This window comes from Medicago truncatula, chromosome 3 (genome assembly GCF_003473485.1).
Source record: "Medicago truncatula cultivar Jemalong A17 chromosome 3, MtrunA17r5.0-ANR, whole genome shotgun sequence".
Taxonomy (NCBI): domain Eukaryota; kingdom Viridiplantae; phylum Streptophyta; class Magnoliopsida; order Fabales; family Fabaceae; genus Medicago; species Medicago truncatula.
This window is the reverse complement of record NC_053044.1, coordinates 13,347,426-13,365,907: the sequence shown is the minus strand read 5'-3', so window position 1 is coordinate 13,365,907 and position 18,482 is coordinate 13,347,426. Positions and strand designations below refer to the sequence as shown.

Sequence of the window (18,482 nt, the reverse complement as noted above, 5' to 3'; positions counted from 1 at the left end):
TTCTTACTCTTAAAAACATATTATCTTTTAGTTTATTTAATTATATTTTTAACTTGATGTTACGACATTCAAATTGTTGAAAATAGTTATACTATTACTCAAGCAATATGCGGTAGTTCCAATCCAGAAAAAAATACTAATACCGCATTAACACTTTTAAATTTGAAGAGGTTCTATTCAAATTTCCCACCAAAGAAAAATATAAAAAGTGACAAGCATCCATCACTAATAATATCATAGCAGACAAAAAAATCTATATTTATTAGTTATAAAAAATTGGAGTTAGAAAAATTACTATAATTAATATGATGCTAATGATGGTTTTACAAAGGAATTTGAACTTCATCCTTTGAAATATAAAGAATAAATTATATATTTACAATTGTAATGTAGTTTCAATCTCTATTATGATAAGAAAAATGTTGCTTTGCTATTTCAATCAGCATATAATATCATGTAAAAGTCCCCTGCTATTACTTGCCATATTCCAAACATCAGAAAACTCTTTCAATTTTTCTTCAACAGGATACAGTAAAGGAGAATCAATTCTTATTTCACCGATCGACGCCAAATCTGTCAACTCAGACTCATCCAAACCTTTTGCTTGACCTAAGCTACAACGTTCATTTCCGTGTTTTGATACGGCATCCTTAAATTTTTTTATCTGCATAAAAATATTACATAACATAATCATAGAAAAAAGTTAGAATTTGATAAAGAAATGCTGTAATACCATTGTATTAGTGCATGTTTAGATTGACAGTGAATCTGATAGAATTGTCCCCGTGGTTTCGAGTATTATTAAACATGTTTGGTAAGATATAACATAATCATGTTACTGTCTTATTAAACATGTTTGGTAATACCATTCATAGTATCTTACCGTTGCATTTGTACAACTGAAGCTAGAAACTCGACCTTCTGCACCTCGGTAGAATCTGAAGAATGGTAAGACATGAATGTGCAAACTTTCACACATACTTCTCAGCTCCTCATAGTTCACTTTCAGAAATATTACACTTGGGTGTAATTCCGCTATTTGACATATCTGATCACACATGAAACGTGGTTTAGTATTGTTACCCGAACGCAGTTTTTATCCATTTTTATTTAATTTTGGTCTCTTTAAATCCGCGATTTGAGAATTTTCCAAATGTAAAATTTGAGATTCAAATTTGATTATAAGGCGAGTGATATCATCATTTAACAAACGATATCGTGACAAATGATAATTTCACACTTTTGCTCGATCTGATTGATTTTCAAACAATGATAATGCTTTTCTTTTACTTTCGTATGAAAGTGTTGCGCAATATCAAATCACTAATCAATCATTAATTTCACGAGGTGTTAAAGATTTCAAATTGAGAGACCAAAATCTTGGATTTAGAAAAAGACATCAAAACCCTTAATTGGATAAGATATAGAGTCCAACACTGCAATTAAGTTTTCTTTATCTACACAAATAGAACACAATATCCGAGATTTACAACACTTACATAAACTACGCATCAATCACTTGAGTTAGACTCGGGTGCACAAATAAGTTTAATAAAAATAATAATAAAGGTAGATATAATTTTAGTCTCTATATAATTTCTCTTATTTAAACTACGCATCAATCACGTGAGTTAGACTCGGATCTTTTGATGTTTTTATTATACTAAAGAGGAGGACTAAATAATACCTTTGGGTGAAGGGCTTTGCAGCCTCCACAGCCAGGTGAATAGAAATCCACCACAACCAATGTATCACCAGCGTTGACCAAAGAATGAACCAGTTCTTGTGCTGAATGGATCTCAATCATATTAGCCTTCAAGTTCTTCTTCCACCATTTCAATGATTTGCTAACACAACTTGTTGCATGTGCCTAAAATAAAAAACATAGAATTAATGTATATGAAAAAAATAACATCATAGAAAAGCAATAAGTAGAACACAAAAAAAAAAAAAAATGCTTTTACATACATTAATAGAGACATCTCTAGAAGTTTTCAAATTGTAATACTTTGAGCCATTTACTTCTGAAAGAACAATGGGTTTTCCCATGAAATCAGTACTCAAAACTGAATAGGTGCTTGATTTTGCTTCAACATGTCTTGAAGGACCAAGAAGCATACTCTCATTCAATTTAGGAACATAGAAAACACTCTTTAATGAACATGCCATGGTTACTCAAGATAAATGATCTTGTCAAGTTGAGAGACACCAAGAATGTTTAAATGCTTACAAAAGGCAATGGATAAAAGTTGGAAGCTTGAACAGACAAAAAGTGTTATTTTTTTTTGTGAATGGTTTGGTGAGACTCATGTGATGGATTCCAAATTCGTAAGAGAGAAAAAGTGGATTAATGTTTATGTCACTTGTGGGACCTCTTATGAGTAGCTATGACACTTTTCTTGTAGAATAGAAAGCAAACAAGGGGCGGATACCCTCTAGTGGGGTTTTGTTGGGGTGTATAGAACGGTTGAGACCAATAATGGACTAATTATTTAAAATTATCTAGAGATCATGATACCACCTTTGTTTATTTTTAATAAAAAGGTTTAGATGAGTTGAGTTATAGATATTCATTAAAATAGGATAAGTCTCAAGGTCCAACAACGTTAAATGTTGGTGGAGGTGGAAGGTAGGTTATCTCATAATTCATCTGACTCCTGGATCTGGAAGTGGGAAATTAGTGGAGGCTTCTCTGTGAAATCGGCGTATGTGCATCTTTCTTGAGACCTGTTTGAGAGGAGCACAAATCGTCAGTGTTTGGTCACAGCGCTGGCACAGGTGTGGAAGTCTAGGGCTCCACTCAAGGTCGCTACTTTTGTGTGGCAATTGCTTCAGGATAGTCTGCCTACCCGCCAAAATCTGTTTAGGAGAGGAGTTTTAGAGGGACGAGTAGTACTGATTGTGTGTTTTGTGGAGCGTCGAAGGAGTCAGCGGAACATCTCTTCTTTTCCTGCGATGTCATCCTCCCTATGTTGTATGAGATAGCTAGGTGGTTGGGGTGGCCTCTTGTGCCACACTCGTTAATCTTAGGTCATTTTGAGACGGCTACTGGGTTGGGGTCTAGTAAGAAAGTAGGTCTAGGTTTTTTGCTAGTCTGGCTTGCTGTTGTGTGGACTGTCGGGAACTCCTGTAATGATATTATCTTTGATGGAGGGACTCCGACCGTCGATTTGCTTGTGGATAGGGTCAAGTTCTCCTCTTGGAAGTGGTTCATTGTGAAGAGCTCAGTTTGCCTCTGCTCCTTATATGAGTGGGAGACGCAACTTGTCCTTTGTTGGTATAGGTAGGGTGTGTGGTGTCGCATTAAGGACAAATCTTAAGGTTCAAATAACATTAATAAAGATAATTACAGACCATCCTTAAGCCGAAATCGTGAGATGAATCCACACTCTTGTGAGCATGTATGAGTTAACTTACTAACTACATTTATATTTTTAAATTTCAACCCTATCTCTTTTACTTTTCTATGGTTATTTTGATTTCACTTGATACACTAATACGAACTAAATCCACAAACAACGTTTTAAAACAACAACAACAGTAAACTATAATTTCACCAACATATTCACAAATACTAATACGACATTGACACATAAATATTGATAATAATTTATTAGAATGAATTGTATATAATGTACCTTAATGAGCGCTCGTGTGAGGCTAGACATAGCAACAAAACCCACCTCTGCCAGACCCGACCGCCCTCTTCCCGAATTTAACGGGGAAAAGACAATTTAATTAGGTGCGGGTGTCATGGAAATCTGAATTTTTAGTACAAGGGCGAGGACGAGGGATGTTTACACCCGCTCTGCACCCACCTCCGCCCCGCACCCGCTTTTTGAAATTCAACTTTATTAAATTTTATAATCTTATTTTCATAAGCACCAACCTATTTTAATATATTATTACTCTTTAAAACATATTTATTATAATTATTTTGCTCTTTTGAAAAATAATTATTAGATTTTTAATTATTAATATAATTATTGTTTTTTGTTGCTATGGAAAAAATGAAAAAATATGAATTTTTAAATATCTTATAAGAAATAGAGTTTTCGTGGGTGGGGATGGGGCGGGGTCGGGAGACCCGTCCCCATTGGGGGCGAGGTTGGGTGTTCAATATTTACTCCCAATATGGTTTGGGGATGGGGACGGGTGCATGGAAGCGGGGGCTGGGACGGAGATGCGGATGCTTAAACCCACCCCCGCCCACCCCGTTGCCATGTCTATGCAGGCACGGATCTAGTGTGTGGGCAATCGGGTCAAGCGACCCCACTTACCTCCACATGTGTATTGTATTTTTAACCCAAAATTAGATATATATCTAGTTTGACACCTCTTTGTATAGTATTATTGTCTTCACATAGTCTATTTATTACACTCCAAAAATTTCAAAATTAAGAAGGATCCTAATGAGTTTTCTAAGAGCACTAATTAATAAATCAAATTAAGTAGTTTTGTTTATAAAAAGTTGTTATAATTATTATATCCATACAAATAACGCTTATTTTTAAGATAAAATTTTCTTTTATGAAATCTTTAACCAATTATCTCAGAGCATATCGTTGGCAAGACCATAAAACTACTATTATGGTATAAATTATTCTTATATTTGTTGAAAAAGGTTGTGACTGATGCTACGTTGGTGGTGAAAAAATAATTAATATGGTTGTATTTTTTATAGTCTACTAGAAATGGACAAATATTTAAAAAAAAAAAAATCAACATTTTAGGACAATTATAAATATAACTTGTATAATTTTCGCACGCTTACGCGTTTATAAAGTTTTATATAAATTTTTATGATATAACTTGACTGCACTTATTAAAATTTCTGGACCCGTCACCGAGTCTATGTGAGACAAAATGTAGAGGAGATCCACTGTAGTATCCTACACTACGAGAATTAGACTAACGATACGAGTTTCTTTTCAATCAAAACTATATAAAATATCAGTCGGATATCGAACTGTCATTTAATTCACAGAGCCATATTTTTTTTTTAGGCCAAGGAAAGAGCCATCATTATTGTATATTTTATATATTATATTTTGCCAATTTATTTTCATCTCGTGGAAAAGATAATACTATAAAGGAAGACATTATCCATTCTACGATAATAACTAACACCGAACTGGAGCAGTGCCTCCTGCGTTTTTTGTATGTTGCGTTGTCTAATGCGATATCACGTGCGAATCTCTGTTGATAATAAATAGAAAAATTGCAAGTGTTGTTAAAATATTTGATTTTATTATTTCTGTTTAACGAGGTTCTCTCAACAAACAAAAAGGTGTAACGATATTTGTAGCCGAGTTTAGATCATAAGATCCTTGGTATTTGGTATACTCTAAAAAAATATATTTGTTATATGCTTTCTGAATAAGAGTCTTGCATTGGATGAAAATATAGATGTTAATAATATAAAAGTAAGATGATTCATGTACTTAATGTATTAAGATTTTATATTTTAATTTGATAAAATTGTATGTTTGTGCGTTAAATCTTTGTAACTTTTTATAATTCCTACTTGATCCTAAATGAAATTCTGACACGTTAGACTTAAGATGTTCCATGCAATGTTCCCACACCATGTAAACGAATGACAATGTTGAATTAAAGGTTAGAACATTAAGCTAACAAAAGAAAACAAATGAACGGAAAAAGCAGAAAAGTAAAAATGCACAGAGAGTTTGTTAACCAAGTTCGGTGACAACACACCTACTATGGAGGCTACCAAGCCAGGAAGGAAATCCACTAGTGTAATCCGTATTCAAAAGCTTTCAGCAAACCACGTTTGCACTAATGACCTAGGACCTACCACTGATTTCAACCTAGGAACTCCTAGATTTGAGATCCCATCTCACTCCCGTTCAACTTGTAACATCCCGTTTTCCCAACATAAAAATTTCTAAACAATTATCAGAGTAAACATCACAAACGGGATATCACATTCAAACATAATCACAAAACAATTAAATAACAATTTAACTTTCAAGAAAATATCTCAAACATTGCAGCGGAGTTAATTCAAAAATCCATAAATCGTTTTGCCACGTAGGCCCCATCAAAATATCTCAAACAGTTAATCAACTTCATAAAATATCATAATTGTTCACGTAAGAGAATGAAACATGCATATCATAAAACCCCATCCCGTTACGTATCAGAGCGACCTAGACGACTCAGTGAGGCAAGGCCACTCAGGACAGCACATCAGCAACTAAGCACGATCACCTGCAAGTTACTCATACGAAGAGCAACATTTCCAAGCAGAAGGGGTAAGATTTCACAAAACAATAATATTAATCAATATAATTCAAAATCATAATTAACAACATAAACAATCTTAAGCATCATTGCATCTTTGTTAAACAGTTATCAAGTAATCACTTCATTCAATCATCATCAATAACATAACATCTTTTGACTCGACAAATGCGACAATGCAAATCTAAACCTCTTTATGCATGTGGTACCAATCAGGGCATGAGCCCCCAACATCATAGTATTAATATACTATTAAGGCATCGTGGTGAGGACAAAGCTCAATTCGTGGTGAGGACAAAGCTCCAGGGCATGAGCCCCCAACAAAAGTATGCTAATGCATGGACTCAATCAATCTAAAACAATCTTAATCAACATCTCAATATGCATCCAATAATTTGGAGCTCAGCAACATCTTATTCATCATGTATAAACTCATGCAACTTAGTTAAATAACAGCAGCAGCATAATCAGATCACAACAACATCATAATTTCATAACAACAATTCATTTCATCAACATCTAATTTATTCAAGAATAATTCAAGTAATGCATTTAATCGTTAAATCACATTACAAACAACTTAACAGTTCTTAACAACTTCACAGATTCCAGCTAACACCTTAAATAGGTTTCATTACTACCTAAAGTTCCATTCCTAATCAATTCATTCAACTCAGGTCACGACATTATCAAAAGCATTCAGTTCTGGAAGTGCTCGCGAGGCGAGAGCATATGCTCGCCATGGCGAGTACTTGCCAGATTTCCAACTAAGGTTGCTCAGGTTCAATCTTGTTCTAAATCATCCTCTAATCTTTAATAAACATCTATGGGTACTCAAAAGCATCTAAGGTTCAACTCAAAAGTCCAAAATTACAAATTCGACAAGCTCTCTGGTCATGCTCGCTATGGCGAGTAGGGTTCCTCGCTGTGGCGAGCTACGACATGTAACTCGCGAGGCGAGGGGTATTGGCTCGCGTGGCGAGCGATGAACTTCATCACTCGCGAGGCGAGGATCATCGTTCGCCAGGGCGAGCGATGAATGTTGGCTCGGGCAGAATGCAGTTTTCTTCAAAAATTCATCTAAACTCATGGTTAAAAGCCTAATTTCGATTCCAGAATTCATTCTAAACGTATTCTAAGGTCAAGGGACAGTTTCTACATCAATCTAATCAATTTTCACCCTTTGATCATCAATTTTAGGGATTTGACCTAGTTTTCGGTTTCTCCAATTCAATCCTAATTCTTGCTAATTAATCATCAGAATTATAAGAATTAACATTACTGAATCATTAGTCTCACCCTTACCTTATTTTGCAGAATCGCAGCTCTCCCTCTTGGTTTTCTCCCTTCTATGGCTTTTTCTCCAAAACAGTCGTATGTACAAAACGTTTTCTAAACCTAGGTCTTTCCTTTTTATATCTCTTCCCAATATCTTATCTTATCTCACTTTCTCCCCCAAAACTCTCTAAAATCTCAAAACAACCCTTAACTAAATATTTTATTTTATTTTCAAATCTTATTTTATTTAACAATAAAATAAGTCTCATAATCTCATCAAATCATCGAAACATATCAAAATCGTCCAAATCATCTAAACCGTCATAAATCAACAAAATTCACACATATATTATAAATATAATATAATCGTCTAAACTCGATTAAATAATTAATTAAACGAAAGTGGGCGTTACAACTCTCCCCAACTTAAAATATTTTCGTCCTCGAAAATTTACCTCAAGCAAACAACTCTGGATAAGACTCCAGCATCTTACTCTCTAGCTCCCACGTCTAGCTTTCACCAGTCGCTCCAGCCCAAACGACTCTCACAAGGGATATTTCCTTGCCTCTCAATGTCTTCACTTTCTGATCATCAATCCTTACCGGTAAAGTCTCTACCGTAAGGTTGTCTCTAACTTGCACATCATCACTCTGGATCACATGAGATGGATCCGGAACATACTTCCGAAGTTGCGATACATGGAAAACATCATGCAAATTCGAAAGATGCGGTGGTAATCCAACTCGATACGCCACCGTTCCAACTCTTTCCGATATCTGATACGAGCCAATAAATCTCGGAGTCAACTTCTTTGACTTCAAAGCACGTCCAACACCAGTCACATGCGTGACTCTCAAAAACACGTGGTCTCCTTCTTGAAACTCAAGATCTTTTCTGCGCTTATCATGATAACTCTTTTGTCGACTCTGCGACGCCTTCATTTTCTCTTGAATCATCTTAACTTTCTCAGTAGTCTGCTGAACAATTTCTGGTCTTAAGACAACTCTTTCACCTGACTCAAACCAACACAACGGAGTTCTGCATCTCCGACCATACAAAGCCTCAAAAGGTGCCATTCCAATACTAGAATGATAACTATTATTGTATGTGAACTCAATCAACGGAAGATGACTATCCCAAGTTCCTCCTTTCTCAAGAACACACACTCTCAGCAAATCCTCTAGCGACTGAATTGTCCTCTCCGACTAACCATCTGTCTGCAGATGATACGCCGAACTCAATTTCAACTTCGAACCCAAAGCCTCTTGCTAACTTTTCCAAAATCTAGAAGAAAATCTTGGATCTCTATCTGATACAATGCTCGAAGGAACACCATGTAACTTCACAATCTCCTTAATATAAATCTCTGCTAACTGGGCAACATGAAAACTCATATTGATCGGTAGAAAATGAGCCGACTTCGTCAATCTATCAACAATAACCCAAATTGCGTCATTCTCTCTAGGAGTATTCAGAGTAGTGAACAATTACAACTCAAAGCACAATCCTAAACATGCATCAAAGTGATACACGAAAGGCTCACATAAATAGACTCAAAACCCTAGATGATCTATGTAACGCCCTATTTTGTTATTTATTTATTTTATTGAGTTTAGTTGTCTTTCTATAATTTAGTCGATTTATTTTGATGAGTGATATTTGTTATGTTATATGTTGGTATTTATTAGTATAATATATATGTTATTTGGTGTAGAAATATATATGTTATCTGGTGTAGAAATATATTTGTTATTTGGTGTAGAAATATATATGTTATGTGGTGTAGAAATATATTTGTTATTTGATGTGAAAATATATTTGTTATTTGGTGTAGAGATATATATGTTATCTGGTGTAGAAATATATTTGTTATAGAGATATATTTGTTATTTGGGGTAGAGATATATTTGTTATTTGTTATATATATATATAGAATATTGAGATGTTAGGGGAAGATTTGGAAATAAGAGAAAATAAGTAGGTTAAGGATTTATATAAAAGGGGAGAGTTAGAATTATAAAATAAGAATTACGTGAAACCTGTTTTTGGAGAAAAAGGGAGAAAACCAAGAGAAGAGAAGAACCAGAGAAGAGAACCTGTAGAACCTTCCGATCATCTAATCTAAGGTAAGGGTGGGACTAACCTTCTCTAATTCTAAGTGGTATAATTCTGAAAATCAAATTTAACAAGTTGTAGGTTGTAGTTTTGGGAATTTGGGAATTAGGTTTAAAAGTTGTAATTGGTTGAATTAAGAGTAGAAATCTGTTGAATTAATGTCCAGACCTTAGGTTATTCATAGAACAATGATTAGAATCAGTTTTAAGGTTAGAGTTATGGAATTAGGTGAGTTTTGTTGAAAACTGCATTCTGCCCGCAGAACTGACATTCATCGCTCGCCATAGCGAGTAACTTCTCTCGCCTCGTGAGTGGTCATCTTCATCGCTCGCCATAGCGAATAATTTCTCTCGCCTCGCGAGTAAACCCTGTTGTCGCTCGCCATTGCGAGTAAATCGCTCGCCATAGCGAGTTACCCAGTGAGAAAAATATGATTTTGTGAATTAATGTTTTGGGTCAAGTTTTATATGGTTTTGAGTGCCTTAACATATATAGAAATGTTTAGGCAAGTTTTTGGATCAAATTTGGGCATAGGGAAGTTAAAAATGGAATTTTTGAGTGAAAAATGTCAAACTCCCGACAACCATCATTTTTAGCCCGTCACGACGAGTACCTTGTTCGCCATGGCGAGTAACATTTTTGTTGAACTCGCCTAGCAAGTAGAGTAGCTCGTCATAGCGAGTTGATCAGTGGAAGTCAGCCTTAATTAGTGTTCTTGCGATCTTTGTCGCACGTGACGTTCTGAGTTGGTCTTTGGGGTAGGAATGAAAGTTGTTTATAATGGTATTAGCTTTCAGTGAGTCTGAATTAATATGAATATTGTTGTTGACTAATTTGAGATACATATATTATGTGAATATTGAATGATATAGAAATATTGTTATTCATATCATTCAAGTTGTTGTTGTTGTTAATGTTGTTATGATGCAAGTTGTTATTGTTCTTGTCATTGCTGTTGTTGATTTGTGTTTATAATTGTATTGTCTTTCAGTGAGTCTGAATTAATATGAATATTGTTGTTGAATAATTTGAGATACATATATTATGTGAATATTGTATGATATAGAAATATTGTTGTTCATATCATTCAAATTGTTGTTGTTAATGTTGTTATGATGCAAGGTTTTATTGTTGTTGTCATTGCTGTTGTTGATTGTTAATATCGTTAAGTTGCAAGTTATTGCCAAAGTCGCTAAGTTGTAAGTTGATGTTCTAAGTTGTTGGTTGTTGAGTCCGTGCATACTCATTAAAGTGTAGGGCTTGATGCCCTGTGAGCCTATTTGCTCTATAAGTTGGGGGCTTGATGCCCTGGTTGGTACCACATGCATGAATATGTTGTTGTAGTTGCATTGTCGAGATGATGTCGTTGTTGTTGCATTGTCAAGTGGATGTTGTTGTTGTCGCATTGTCGTTGTTGCTAAGTTATCATTTATAAATAAGTTGTTAATGAAGAACTATGTGAAGTATTAATATTATTAATTTATGTTGTTATATGATGCTGTTCATTATTGATGAATTATTGTACGAATGTATATGATGTGATGAATATAATGTTATATGATGTTGTTTATGATTGATGAATATGATGTTGTTCATTATTGATGAATTATTATATGAATGTTTATGATTGATGAATATGATGTATTATGATGTTGTTCATTATTGATGAATTATTGTACGAATATATATGATGTTATATGAATGAATATGATGTTATATGAAGTTGAATTATTATATGAATGTACCTGTTAATAACTATGATGTTATGTGATGTTATTAATGATTAATGTATTACTATATATACATATATATATATATATATATATATTGATAAAAATGATATTATGATGTAAAGTCGCTGTCGTTGTCGTTGTCGGTGTTGTCAAGTTGTCGAAATAATTAATGAGATGTTATTGAGAAATTATGTGAACCATTGTTGATGATGATTTGAAATCGATGATGTATAGTTGGAATTATGTGAAACATTAACATTGTTTAATTGATTGTTGTTTATGTTGATAAGTTCTCTTACTTAAATTACTATTTATTTGTATTGCTAATGATGAATAGTTGTTGTCATGTATTCTTAAATTCTTTAAAAGAATTATATGCTTATTATTATTGAATGTGAAATCTCACCCCTTCTGTTTGAATGTTGCCTCTACGTGGGTAACATGCAGATAACCATGATTAGCTGTTGAAATGAGTTGACTCTCTCACGCGTCATCTTAGGATCGCTCTGATACGTAACGAGATGAGAATATTTGTGTTGTTTTCCATTTGTTACATATTATTATGAATTATGTTGATGAACCACGTAGAATGGAATTTTAATAAGTTGTTTATGTTCAGGCCTCAGTGTCATTACGTTGAATAATTAATGTTTTCGGCTGCTATGAGATTTGAATTGATGACATGAGATGTTTTGAATAAATAGTAATTTTACTTATTTATCTTTTAAAGTAGTGTGATATCCTGTTTTAGTTGTTTACTCTGATGTTTATGCAAAAAAATTCAAGTTGGAAAAACGGGGTGTTACAATCTATTCTTCAAATGACGGCTTGAATGATTCTCTAGGTCTTCCAGTCTTGTTTAAACACTGAAGCAATACAGGTCAGATCATTTTTCGGGCTTCAGGTAAAACAGGTGATCCAATACTCAGTCAATAGGACCGGATAAGGAAACTCCTAAAAAGTAGGCACATATTTAGGAACATTATGATCACCTTCAATGACTTTCATAAGTCGTTAGCACTTCCTCAGAAAATGACATCTATTCTGATCTTCTCATAAAGACACGTAGGTTGACCAACACTAATGAAGGTGTGGATTCCTTAAATAAACGAACGCGTGCGTAAAATAAGGCAAGGTACAAAACACACAAATCATGCCTGGATGTTGGCACATCGTGTTCAACATCTCACATGAATATTCGTTTTAAGCAAAAGTGAAGCCAATATACAAACATCCAACACTAAACATTTTAGAACTATCTCATTACTAAAAGACACTGCTCATTCTTTAGTATTTGTGCTTTCAAAAAAAAATTATCAACCAAAGACACTATTGTTGCAAAATTTTTGAAACAACGACAAATAAATTCCTTGAACTAATATTAATGAATCCCAAGGTCCATTTAAATTTTATATTGGTGAATTCATATTTGGTTCTATCCAAATCTCATAATTTCCAAAACTACATAGATTAAGGAAAAACGTAATCATAACATAAAACATGTCACAGATTAAAAACTCAAGTCATCAAACTTACTTGGTTTTTTCTAAATTACCTTGGGAAAGAGGTGGGTAAACTGCCCATCTTGACGTGGCATCACTATAACATGGACAACAGTAATCCACAATAAAAAATGGACGAGGAGATGGGTTTGATATATTGACCAGGTATACTTTTGTTATTAGCAGATTGACCCATTAATTAATTTTCAAAAAAAAAATTCTAGATAATTTTCTTCTTCTGCATAACTGCTTTCTTCTCCAATATCAAATAACTGCTTTCTTCTTCTACGTTTTCTTTTAGTTTTTCAACCCAACCATTTCTTCCTTCAATCCATTCATAATTTGGGAACAAACATTGATTCATCTATCCGACGAAACTCTCTCTCATTCAACTTATTCTGCGTTTTCATCTTTCAATTTTTCAACCCAACCATTACTTCCTTCAATCCATTCCTAATTTGGGAAAAAATTGATTCATCAACATCAAATTCATCCATCGTATTTACTCTGCACTCATACCGTTTCTTCTCTCTCATCTTTGGGGAAAATGCCCTAAGAAACTCATCTCTGTCACGAAACCCATCCCTAAGTTTTTTTCGTTTCACTCTCTCACGGTTCTATCTCTCTCTCTCTCTCGGATGAAACTCCATAATCTCTGACAGTTCCATAATTTGGGGGAAAAAATTTTGATTCATCTCCACTCAAAGCCTTTCATCCCTCTCATTCAACTTATTCCTCGCGGATTTGCAAGTAAGTAAGTTTTCTTGTTTTAATTGCTATTTAAATGGTTCAAATTGTTTTGTTTGATTTGGGGGTTTAGGGTTCTCCATGTTTTAATGAATATTGAATTATTCACTGGCTGTGATTGTTTGATTTGGGGTTTATGAATCATGCTTGGTCTGATACAAATATGTTATAATCCTTCTGCATTTTTTTTATTCACTCCTCATGCTTTGTGCTACTTTGTTTTGTGTTATAAATTGAGAAGTTGCTTGAAATCTGCCCCATTAGTTGTTTTATTAAGTAATTTTTTTAGTTGGAGTTCTAGCAGAACATGATTGACTTTTTAATTCCTTTTAGAGGCTATACAATAGGGATATTAATAGCAATAGCAATAGCAAGATCTTATTCTTGTTTAGATCAAAACCTTTTTTTGGATAAACCATAAATCTTTTCTCAATGTCCATCATCTGGATCAAAACCTTTTACTACAAGTTGTAACTGTGTTGGAGGTTATTGAAAATGTTTTAGTGTTTCGCAAACTATATATCCTTCAATCATATAATTGACATATAGTGCCTATTTTATAGAGGCATTTGGACGGAAATCCGACATCATTACGATGATTAAATGTTTTTGAGAAAATCTAACAACGTATGGTACCAATTTGAAATGGAAACTAATTTTAGAGGCAGACCCATCTCGTTTGAAATATCTCGTTTGAATGCATTTGATTTTTATGTTTGTCGTGAGATACTTGTATTTGAGCACAACTTTCTTCTATTACAATGCCATATTTGAATACATCTTATTGTCATTTTGAATACGAAAAGAGTGTGTTCTCATGTTTGTCATGAGATTAATATCTCTAGGTATAAAGATTCTTAATCATGAAATTGTTAGAAACTTAGAAAATTTGATGTGCCGTGGAAACCAATGCCCTGAAAGCGAAGTTCGGTTGGACCTCGGTGCAATCCAACTCACCGATCGCTCCCAAGGTTAACACAACGAGCCTATGGACACGTGCACTCGTAGCCAGGCTATGGAAATCACAGAACAATTGCCCAGATAATTTTATGAGGAATGGATAAAGAGGGATGAAAAGAATAGCTAACAATAAGAGGAATTTTTCAGTACTGTCCTATGAAACACGAAACACAGATACATACATGAACACCGTATACGACACAGATGCTGACACACCGACACCGCTAATAATTTGAAAAAATTACATAATTCAGTGTAACTATATGTGTCAGTGTGGTGTTGGTGTTGGACACAACACATGTCTAACACCAGGACACGGATAGTTCAAGGGGTGTCCGTGCTTCATAGGTATTGTCACTTGTCAGCCACAACCATTCTTTTATATAGAATGTTAGGGTAGAAAGGAGTAATTCATTTCTGTAACAGTCCCACAATTAATCAAAATATACCCGTTAGAATTTGGCTAATAAAGTAGGGTTGAAGTTACAAATTGATTTGACAATAGTAAATCAATAGCAATGAATAATGGATGTTGAAAAAATCTGACCAATTAAAAGGCAATTAAGGCATATAGGAAATAAGGAAAGAAATAATGTTATTTTTCTACCAATGCGGGACCAAATAGTGATTAGCTGCCTAGTGGTAGATAGATTAATCTATTTGCCCAAAATAAGCTTTACTCCACCACTTTGAAAAGTGCTTGAACAAGTGTTTTCAGAAATCAATCATGTTTGATGAGAGTCACTTTGGCTGGATTAAATTCCCACCACTTCGAACTAACATTAGTGTCATGTATATGTATATTTTTGTTGAGGACGCTTCATTTTGAGATAATGTGAGAGTCCAGTTATTACATGTAAACGACTATTTGATGAATAAATTAAACAATAAGCTTGTTGAACATATTATACTAGTATATGTGTATGATCATTTTAATTTTTTTTTCAATGAAGTTTTAAATTATTGAACATATTACTATCTCTTATTTCAGGTAAATTTAATTTAAAATGTCAACCTATAGTGAAGCAACTCAGCGTCTCGATAACGATAGTGTAGAGGTAGAATTCAGTAGTGATAATGGTTTTGGTAATGATGGAGATAGAAAGACAGAGAATTGCAATGGTCAGAAAAGTTTAAGTGAAATTACAAATGATGATATAAAAGCTATGGACTTTAGCACATAGGAAGAAGCTATACAATTTTACAAAGCCTATGCTCGTTTCAATGGGTTTGTCGTAAGGAAGGATGATGTGGTAAAGGATCACGAGGGAAAAATTGTTGCGCGACGATTACTTTGCAATAAAGAGGGAAATAATGAAACTAAAAATAAGAAGAATGAAGATAGTATTAGGCAAACCATGCGAACTGGATGTCATGCTAGACTTCGAGTAGCCTATGATTTCATTGAGAAGATTTGAAAAGTTACTAATTTTGAGCCCAATCACAACCATAAACCATGTCCTCCAAATCTTGTCCATTTGATTCCGAATTATAGTAAATTGAGTGAATCAGATAAACAGATTGTCAGTGGTTTGCATTCTCAAGGTGTAAGAACATGTCATATACTAGGTTTCTTAATGGGCCAAAAAGGAGGGCATGAAAATCTTGGATTTAGCAAAAAGGATCTATATAACTACACTGATCATCAAGGAAGGGTTAGAATTGAAGGTGGGGATACTTTTGCTACTTTGAGTTATTTTCAGGGTAAAGCTGATAATGATTCGAACTTTTTTTCAGAGTTTACCTTTACAGATGATAGACGGTTAGAAAATATATTTTATGCAGATTCTGCAAGCAGGCTTGATTATGAATGTTTTGGCGATGTGGTTCTCTTTGACGCCACTTATAAAAAGAACAGGTATAACAAGCCGCTTGTAATTTTTACAGGATACAACCACCATGGTGAAACGACCATTTTTACATGTGCTTTAATTTCTGATGAAGAAATAGAGACATATAAGTGGGTGTTAAATATGTTTTCAAAGGCCATGTACGAAAAACATCCAAAAGCGATTGTTACTGATGGAGATAAATAAATGAGGAAAGCTGTTAGAGTTGTATCTCCAAATTCAAGGCATCGCCTTTGTTCATGGCATCTACATTAAAATGCTCGTGTGCATGTAAAAGATCCCAAATTCTTAGAAGAGTTCAACAAACTCATATATTCTAATTACACACCTGAACAATTTGAGTCTGAGTGGAAGAGGGTTGTTGACAGTTATGGGGTACCAAAGAATAAGTGGGTGATTAAAACATATAAATTGAAGCGAATGTGGGCAAGTTCATACATGCGAGACCATTTTGTGTGTAGAGTTAGAACAACATCGATATGTGAAGGTGTGAATTCATTTATCAGGAAGTACAAAAATAGCCTTGTTGATTTGCTGCATAATTTTGAATGAGCTGTCAAAGACTACAGACATAATGAATTATTGGCTGATTTCAAATCATTTTATTATAAACCTGTGTTGACAACTTCCTTGCCTGGATTTGAGCGTGAAGCTTCAGAAATATTCACTTTTAAAAAGTTCTTATAAGTCGAAAAGGCGATAAAGGATGTTGCTGCAGAATTTGTCACTCACCATGCTGAGGTTGGAAATAGTGTAATTTTTAGGGTTAACGTTTATCGTAAAGATGCAGTTTTTTAGGTTCATTTTGACAAGGAGCATAATAAATTTATATGTGATTGTAGACGATTTGAAAAATTGGTATAACATACACTATTTGTTCCAAGATACAAATAAATGTTGTTATAATGTGATGGAGGAATGTTGTTATAATGTGGTGGAAGGATGTCTGCCGGAAGGAATTGTGAAGAAGTTAATCCACCCACATTTGGAATCCCACCGTACACAGGAAAAGAGTTACCAACATACCCGACACCATGGTTCCATCTTGCAAATCCATGTGGCATACCATTCTACAACAATCAAAACATAATAATTAAATTAATTAAGATAACATATTATAAAATTTCAAATCAAAACGATATTTAGCAAAGTAATACAAATAAGTAATTACGTTTTCAATGTTAATTGTAATATTTGGAGTCAGAGAAGCATCGGTCTTTCTAATGTCTATATTTGTTGTTCTGGTATTCGCCGCAGAGTCTTGTGTTGAAAAATCGGCTTTGTCACCATCTCTCTTACGTTTAACACCAAAGATATTATCAACATCATGTCTACCATTTGGTATTGACATAGAATGGGTTTCGTCATTCATGTCGTGGCTTATAGACACCTGGACATAAAAGAAATAAAGTATCAACATCAACAGCAAATTCATCACAAGATGGAAAACATGTGTATATAGTATCTTAAACTTACATTTAAACGATTTGATTCATATTCAGATTCAACATGTGTATCATCTTTCTCCTCCTCCGCCTCCTCCTCCTCCTCCTCCTCTGCATCTTCGTCCTCCTCATATTCCTTCTCATCCTCTTTCTCCTTCTCATCTTCTTCTTTATCCTTCTCCTCCTCCTCCTCATCTACAAATATGACATCAATTCCAGCAAGTATTGGACACCTTCGGATTGTGTGACCATGCCTTTTACAACGAGAACAGCGTCTTTCTTTCACGTGTCTCCCATTTATGTATGTTTTTTTTTCATTTTAGGGGCTCCTTTGGGTTTAGCATTATCTGGATCTCCAACAACAGATTTATTGACCTTATTCTTGCCATTGACATTTCCCTCACGACGTACATTTATCTTGTCACACAAACTATTAATCCCTTCCAAAGCTTCCTCATAATCAATGGCATTGTTACAAGACGCCTCACAAAGCCTATTGAATGCAGCGATAAGTGCCCATCGGCGGAACATGATCATTTTTTCCTCAATATGACCTTCTTTGGAGGCAAATGATGAGATGCAAT

At 34.3% G+C, this 18,482-nt stretch overlaps 1 protein-coding gene across 1 annotated transcript; it reads right to left on the bottom strand.

Annotated features, from left to right (window-relative positions):
- Positions 1-292: 292 nt before the first annotated feature.
- On the bottom strand, positions 293-2,363 carry LOC25490401 (thioredoxin-like 1-2, chloroplastic). The gene is made up of 5 exons (NM_001422409.1): positions 1,969-2,363; positions 1,688-1,870; positions 884-1,048; positions 475-664; positions 293-434 (listed from the first exon to the last, which is right to left on the bottom strand). The coding sequence occupies exons 1-5, from the start codon at positions 2,167-2,169 to the stop codon at positions 406-408; spliced, it is 768 nt and encodes a 255-aa protein (NP_001409338.1). The 5' UTR covers positions 2,170-2,363; the 3' UTR covers positions 293-405.
- Between the last annotated feature and the right edge of the window lie 16,119 nt (positions 2,364-18,482).

Excerpts from the sequence above, each read along its gene's own strand:
- LOC25490401 (NM_001422409.1), bottom strand. The coding sequence starts at position 2,169 with ATGGCATGTTCATTAAAGAGTGTTTTCTATGTTCCTAAATTGAATGAG. Across the intron at positions 1,871-1,968 it reads CTAGAGATGTCTCTATTAAT|GCACATGCAACAAGTTGTGT; the intron begins GTATGTAAAAGC and ends TTTTTATTTTAG. Across the intron at positions 435-474 it reads TGTTTGGAATATGGCAAGTA|ATAGCAAAGCAACATTTTTC; the intron begins ATAGCAGGGGAC and ends ATGCTGATTGAA.